At 49.8% G+C, this 8,027-nt stretch overlaps 1 protein-coding gene across 1 annotated transcript; it reads left to right on the top strand.

The window, feature by feature from the left end:
• Position 1: 1 nt before the first annotated feature.
• On the top strand, positions 2-3,371 carry FOXI3 (forkhead box I3; the record flags this gene model as incomplete). Its single annotated transcript, XM_019615181.1, has 2 exons — positions 2-284; positions 1,944-3,371. Coding segments are annotated over 2 exons (873 nt in total), but the record flags the coding sequence as incomplete, so codon positions are not given.
• Positions 3,372-8,027: the final 4,656 nt, after the last annotated feature.

Here is an 8,027-nt window from a genome sequence, read left to right as displayed (position 1 = left end):
CGGCTCGCCGTCGGCGGGCGGCGCGGAGCTGAGCTGGCTGAGCCTGGCGAGCCAGGAGGAGCTGCTGAAGCTGGTGCGGCCGCCCTACTCCTACTCGGCGCTGATCGCCATGGCCATCCAGAGTGCCCCCGAGAGGAAGCTCACCCTCAGCCACATCTACCAGTACGTGGCCGAGAACTTCCCTTTCTACAAGCGCAGCAAGGCTGGCTGGCAGAATAGCATCCGCCACAACCTCAGCCTCAACGACTGCTTCCGCAAGGTGCCCCGTGACGAGGACGACCCCGGTGAGGATGGGGGGCGGGCGGCGGCGCGGAGCCCCCGGGACGGGGATGTGAGGGGATGTGGGGTGTGGGCTCCTCACCGTGCGGTCCTCGGGCTCCCTTGTCCCCTTATATCCATCCCTGTGAGAGGACCGGTCTGCCTTGTCCCCTCGTGACCATCCCTATGTGGGGACAGTGCTCCATTGTCCGCTTGTGGCCATGCCTATGAGAGGACTGGCCTCCTGTGTTCCATCATGGCCATTCCTATGAGGAGACCATCTCCCTTATCCCGTCATTGCCATCCCTGTGAGAGAACCAGGCTCCCTCATTCCCTCATGGCCATCGCTGTGTGGTCTAGGGTCCTTGTAACCCTCATGACCAACCCTCTGAGGAGCTCCCTTGTCCCCCCGTGGCCATACATGTGAGGAGGCCATGCTCTCATGTTCCTTCGTGGCCATCCCTTTGATTGTACCCCTCGAGCTCAGTGCTGAGGAGCCCATGCTCCTTTATTCACTCACAGCCATTCCTGTGAAGAACCCAGGCTCCCTTGTCCACTCATGGCAATCCCCAGGCTCCCTTATCCCCACCACTATGAAGAGATCAGGTGCCCTCAGCCCCTCCAAGCCTGGGCTTTGAGGAGCTCTCCCACCCTTTGTCCCCTTCTGAGGAGATCAAGCTCCTTTTGCCCTCCTCGGGTCTACCACTGCTTTCTGTAGGGGATGGCGGCTGGCCCCAGTCCTCAGTCCCCCTGTCTGGGCAGGCTGGGTGGGCTGAGGCCAGGAGTGCTGGTTGTGCAAGGCCTGGATCCTTTGGCCGTGATTCACAGCTCCCCTCCCTGCCCAACTCTCGCCGGCCTGTCCCCGGGGCACAGCTGGTGCCCAAGAGTGGGTGTAGCGTAGGGGTGTGCTGGGACAGTGCTGAGTGGGATGGGAACATTCAGGGCTGGGACCTCGGTGGGACATTGCAAGGTCATGGCTCCCACCAGCTGTGTGGAGACAGCTAATGGCACCACAGCCCCCTGGAACAAAGTAGTGGGCATAGGGCAGCTTGAACCCATCTTTCATAGAATTATGGAATCATAAAGGTTGGAAAAGACATCTCAAGTTGAGTCCAGCTGTCAGCCCATCACCACCGTGCCCACAAAGCGATGTCCCTCAGTGCCATATCTCCATGGATGGTGACTCCACCATCTCGTTGGGCATCCTGTTCCAATGCACTATCACTCTTTCAGAGAGGACATCCAACCTAAACCTCCCCTGGTGCAACTTGAGGCCATTACCTCTTGGCCTATCTTTCCACCAGCTCTTCTGAGAAGAGCTGTGGCAGGGTCTCCACTATGTTTGCCGTGCTGCAGATGTGGGTATCTCTGCTTGCCAAGAGGCAGCCACAACCAAGGAAGCCCCGCTTTGTGTTCCCTTCAGGCAGGTCTGAAGTAGAGATTGAAGCTGTGGTGGGGAATCCCTTCCTCCATGTGGCCTTAATGTTTACTTGGGCATTGCATGGGAGGGGGTGATGATGTTTTAGGGCCAGGTTTTGGATTCTTGTACTGGACAACAGGCAGAGGAGTAGCAGGTGTGGGTGCTGCGCTGGTTGGACAAGGCATGGATACCGCTTATCCCTCTGCAGTAGGGCTCTCTGTCACAGAAGCTGACTTTCTCTTTTGCTTCTTCTATTTTCCACCAGGAAAAGGAAACTACTGGACCTTAGATCCCAACTGTGAGAAGATGTTTGACAACGGGAACTTCCGGCGCAAGCGCAAGCGACGCTCAGAGCCCAACACCCCCGCGACCACAGCTGCGGCCTCCTCGCTTGGGGGCCTGAAGGCAGAAGAAGAGCGACCCATCCCAGCCGCAGGCAAACCTTGTGGAAACAGCCCACCCCCAGAGCTGGACCCATCGCCTTCTGCCAGGGACCATCCCAAAAGCTCCTCTCCCTCCGGTATCATTTCATCCACCCCGAGCTGCCTCAGCACCTTCTTCAGCGGCATGAGCTCACTGAGCGGCGGGGGCAGCCGGCTGACGGGAGGGCTCAGCACTGACCTGCATCACAGGAACTTCTCTGCTGGACAGCTGAGCAGCGGCACTTTCACCCCTTCCAGCAGCTCATCTCAGGAGGTGCCTTCACCAGAACAGCTGCAGCGAGTGGCGGGACCTTCCCCTGCCTACTACAGCTCCTTCCATCCCAGCAGCGGCAGCCAGGGTGCCCAGTACAACCACTACTACAACTTCACAGTCAACAGCCTCATCTACACCCGGGATGGAACGGAGGTGTAGGATGCCGGGGCTGTGCTGCAAAGGGAATGGGAGGTGCAGGTGTGTGCGTGGCAGCATGGAGGACCGCATGCTTTTGCAAACAGCATTTCAATGTGGACGCTTCCCAGGAGTTCATCCAGGAAGACAGATCTTCTCACCTTTCCAAGCAAAAACACCCCACAAACACCAGCAGAAGACAGATGCAAAATCTTTTCCCCGTCCTGGAAAATGTTAGGTGCTTTGGGTCCGTTCTGCAGATGAAAGTGAACTGAATTAACATTTTCAGAAGTTTTTAATCTTGAATGTAGAATAAGAAGTTGAAAAAACTGTAATCATAAAATGTTATGTCAGCAAGAACCGTGCGTAGATGTGAGTCTTAGAAGAGAACAGGAAAAAAAATAATGAAGAGATTTCCTATGAAGTGCCTTGTACAATGTATTAAAAACTCTTCTGCCAGCGATTGCCTCTGTCAGCCCTTCCTGCCCTGGTCCTGCAATATGTGATGCACAGGGAGGGGATAGGTTGGGAAAACAGCTGCCCAAAATCTCCTCAAGCTCCCCAAGAGGTTTGCTCTGCCATCCCATGTATGTCACGTTGTGCAGCTAGGGCCGTGTTTTGTACAGCCATCTTTTCCCCTGAGCTTAGTACCAAAGATAACTCTAGCCTTGCAGCTTTAGCACGAGAATAAACACTGGGGTATTTTTATACATATTTGTATGTAATGTAACTCTCCTGTACATATGTTTCTATGTGGTTTTATATTTGTAAATTATGCTCTGGAGCTGTACTTATTTATAATGTTTTCAACTTGGTTAAAGTTTATTTTACTCCATTTCCCCCTTCTTTTTTTTTTTGTTGTTTCGTTGGTTTTGATTATTTTTTGTTGGTTTTGTTTTTGTTTGTTAGTGCATTAATAAAACTTTTCAGGCTGAACAGCTGTTGGGAATAAAATGTGGTAGATTTCTGCCTGCTTCTTCCTCAGTGTGTTTGAGGCATTCTGGAGCTCTGTGGGAGACAGCTTTTGCTTTCGCAGGGTTTGGGATGAAAGGAGCAAAGACTTGTGAACAATCTCATCTGCAGGAAGACAAAAAAGGCTGCCCAGAGGAGATGCACATGAGCTGATTTGCTGCCTTTTGTGGTCTCCCCGTGCAAAGTGGGCATTCTGAGCTTTTGTGTTTGTTTGTTTTTGACTGTCATCTGAATGACAACTGTCTCTTTTCAGCCTGGTTTAATCGAAATAATAAAAGCTTGCAAAAGGAAAAGAAACAGGGCTGGTTCCAGCGCAATGCTGGCAAGCGGGGAGGACCAAGGCTGAGCTTGGCTGCCTCGACCCTCATCCATTTTGCAAATCAGTTTTTCAGATCAGAATGCACCTGGCTAAAACGAGAAGTCAGACCGGTCACCTGGCAGGCCAGGCTGAGCCCTCTACTATAAACACACTACTGAGAATCCTTCCTACAGCATCCCTTATGCAAAATCATTAATCCCCAGTTCTTGCTGTTTGCATACACTGTTTGCTGGGTTCCATGTGCAGCCATGGAACATAAATTTCTTCCAGAGGAATGTAGCATCAACACTGAAGTTAAGCATGAAATCGCATCTATTAACTGTATATGCATCTGGAATGATGTAAGGCCATCTCCGACGGCTATTTAGAAAATAAAATCATTGGCAGTGTGATGCAGTGCCTCTTCACTGGCTACCTGCTTAACATGTATGGCAGTAATGCAAGATGAATCACTGTCCTGATCCAAAATATAATGAAGCCATGACGAAATGTCAGATGACATCCATGTGCATGGGACTGGGACCAAGTACTTTTCCCCAGCACTGGCCAGCCACTGTTTGTGCAATAGCAGAGACCAGTGGGCGAGTGGCAACTCCTGCCTCATCCCTCTCTCGCTCTCCCCTCCCCAACAGAGATACAATCTTCCTGGCTTTAGGGATAATTCCTCCATGGCTTGATTTTTAACTGTTTCAGGTGCTGCAGAGGTACTGATAATGGGAGAGAGAGGGCAGATTGCCACTAGCAAAATGCCAAGGTGGTCAGCGCATCCTACCCAAGTTCTTTCACAAGACAAAGGGAAATGGTTTCAAACTAAACAAGGGGAGATTTAGATTGGATATAAGGACGTTTTTTACAATAAGGTTGGTGAGGGACTGGCACAGGTAGCCCAGAGAGGTAGTGGATGCCCCATCCCTGGAGACACTCAAAACCAGGCTGGACAGGACTTTGAGCACCTGATGGAGCTGTAGGAGTTTCTGTTCATTACAGGGGGGTTGAACCAGTTGGCCTCTAAGTGTACCTTCCAACTCGATTGTATGATTCTATGATTCAATCACAGCAGGTGTGGGATGGCTTTATTTGGGTTTGGTCTAAAAATGGTGGAGGGATTCCCAACACTTGGAAAGTTTTAGAACCAGTCCTTAAGTGAAGCCAGGAATTGCTTATTCATGTATCCATGTGGCTGTTTCACCCCTTCTCAGCTCCATCATCCTGTTGTCAAACCTTAACAAGCATTGGGCCACGAGGATATTTTCATGTGTCCAGCTCATGTTCTTCCAACCAGAAGATTAATTTCATGTTTTACTTTCTTCTACTTCCATCAGCCATATGTTGCTGCAGATAGTACCAATAAACATTTCATAGAATTATAGAATCATTAAGGTTGGAAGAGACCACTAAGATCACCTAGTCCAAGCACCAACCCATCCCCAGCATGCCCATAACCATGTCCCTCAGTGCCACATCTCCACAGATCTTAAATACCCCCAAGGACAGTGACTCCATCACCTCCCTGGGCAGCCAATGCTTGACCAGAGAAGAATTTTTTCTTAATATCCAATATTTACGCTTGAAGATCCCAAATCAGTGGTAAATTTGCATTGCTAGACTCTGTCATTCTGTCCTCAGCAAATATTCCATAATGTTTCATGGCACATTGGCTGACTGGTCTCATAGACAGAACCTGGACAAGAAAAGCATGGGAAAGGTTCACCCACCACAGTACACCAGCCCCAATCCGGAGGGGGTGGTGATGGGCTGGAGGATGATTTTGGCAGGTCCCCAGTGCAGCAAATCCTTCTCCCTACAGGGAAAGTGACCCCGCAGCAGGGATCAGGTCTCCCGCGGACACATCACCCCATGGCCGGGGCACTCATGATAAAGGAACCTGCCCAAGGGACACTTGGGAGTAGCATTCAGCAAATAGACACCTACCATGCAGGAGGGAGCTGAGATAATGAGCTAATGGCAGCCTTTTTAGGTTTCCTTTTGTCATTACAAGAGGCTCTTCTTTTAATGAACAACGCCCAGGTCTTGGGAGAGGGAGGACAAGAGGATTCAGTTTAACGAAAGACAGTTAAAAGCAGTAGGACTATTGTCATGGGTTTGGGGGATTTACTGTGATTCCCCATTTGAAGGAGGGAGAAGACAAAGGCAATTAGGCTGCTGGTCCCATTCTGAATCCCCGCTCTCCTCAGAATGCCAAGGCCATGGGATGGGCAGTTCTCCATGACAATGAGCCTCCTCCCAGGCTGGGCCGGGGCATTGCCTCTTCCCAGAGGGAAATATCCATCCTCCAGCCTTCAGGCCTCCGTCTTCATCACAGCATGGCTGAGGTTGGCAGGGATCTTTGTGCCCCTCCGGCCCGACCCTGCTCCAGCAAGGACAGCCAGAACAGGATGCCTAGGCCTACATGCAGATGGCTTTTGAATATGTCCAAGGAGGAGACCCCACAACCTCTCTGGGCAACCTGTGCACCCACACAGTACAGCAGAGCTGCCTGATGGGCAGGGAGTGCTTCCTGGGCTTCAGTTTGTGCCAGAAAGATACTGCCTTAACTGGGCAAGCATGGCCATACTTGATGTGAAACCACGGTTACACCTCCAACAACACCAGCCAAAGACTGGCTCTTCCAGCTACTCACTGCACACATAACTACTGAAATAGGCAAAGCTCACTTGAAAAGAAGTCCAAAGACGTTTCAAACGCCGCATTGGATCAGTAACACAGATGCTTGCTGGCTCCTACGTGTGGCACTTCTCCAGCATGGGGTCGTTTAACTTTGCTCAGCTCTGGCCCTATTGATGTGCCAGCAAAGGTTCAGGCAGGCACCCATTACAGGTCTGCACTTGAGTTGCTCCACGTTACAAAGACTTTGCCAGTACAGCTGGATCGGCCCAGTCCCCTAGAGGAGACCCAGCTCCTATCAACAAGAAAACTCTTGTGCCAGAGAAGCTAAACCCCCCACCCCCAGCAAAACTCAGTTTATTGCAGGGTGGTGGGAGGGGATTTGAGAGGCAGAACACAGCCATCAGTGCTGGGTTTCATCACCCGCCAACTCTTTCAGAAAGAGGGTTTCAATTACTGCTACTGGCCATGGATTGTGGTTTGAATCTTCTCTGAAGGAGGCTTTTGATTTCTGCTGCCACTTACCAAGCCCATGAAAACTGTTCACGTTGTGCCCATACAGAAGGATTGATTGCCTTCATAACACTGGTGAAGGGCAACATTTCTCTGCAATCACTAGGACGAGTTCAAAAGACGTAGTAGTGCTCAAGGAAATCATTCTTGGGATGTCTTGCTCTGTTTCTAACAATGGAAAACCTTTATCAGACTTCTCTAGCTAATGCCCCACCAGTCCTACAGGCTTCACCTGACTTTGAATGTCATGCATCTAAATCCTCTCCTGCTCATTGATGGGAAGCATCCTGTTGGTCTCTGATAGCACATGAAAGAAGAGGGACAAAGCTTCATTTTGTGGCTTGACCCAAGAGAAGCAAGATGAAAATCAGGCCTGGATGATGGTAACAGTGGTGGGGGATGCTGCAGCTAGAAAGAGTTTCTCTGTATGGAGACTGCAGTTGTTGGGAAAATGTTGACAAGGGAGTCTAATTTCACTGTCCTCTTAGAAAATCTCTCCAAAACAGAAATTTATTCCCAATTATTTTTTCTCTGATTTTTGAAGGAAGAAATATATGGATTTACCTTTTATTTTTCCTTCTTTTTGGCAGAAATCTCCATCAAGCTGAACTCCCACTCCCCAAATGTTTTCTATTAAAAAGGAGCCTGATGGAATGTTTTTGACCAAATTACCAAGCACAAGATTCACCTGGGTAAGGTGACGAGAATTGGCCCCTCAAGGAATAACTGAAGTGTAATGTGAAACATCAAAGGTGTTGTGTTTTTTTTTTTTTTTGCCTTATACCTGAGCTATCTCTGAATCATATCAAATAATCTTCTCATTTCATAACACCATACAATGCAGGCTAAAAGTGTATGTGATCTGCTTTGTGTACTGCTGAATGGATGATTAAACTGTCTCACCCGAGGGATATTCATCCGGGGCCTGCCCCAAACACAGTGAAGTCAGGGGAAAGACTCCCACTGACTTCAGAGGGCTTTGGAGCAGACCCATAATCAGCTCGGCTCTAATATACTTCAGGTGGTGTCTACGAGACTGCCCCAGGACACGTAAAAGAAGCTAAAGATTATACATTTGAAAATTAAATA

The sequence above is a fragment of the Meleagris gallopavo genome, chromosome 4 (assembly GCF_000146605.3).
Source record: "Meleagris gallopavo isolate NT-WF06-2002-E0010 breed Aviagen turkey brand Nicholas breeding stock chromosome 4, Turkey_5.1, whole genome shotgun sequence".
In the NCBI taxonomy this organism is placed as follows: domain Eukaryota; kingdom Metazoa; phylum Chordata; class Aves; order Galliformes; family Phasianidae; genus Meleagris; species Meleagris gallopavo.
Note: the sequence above shows the minus strand (reverse complement) of the source record. Positions and strands in the feature narration are given on the sequence as shown.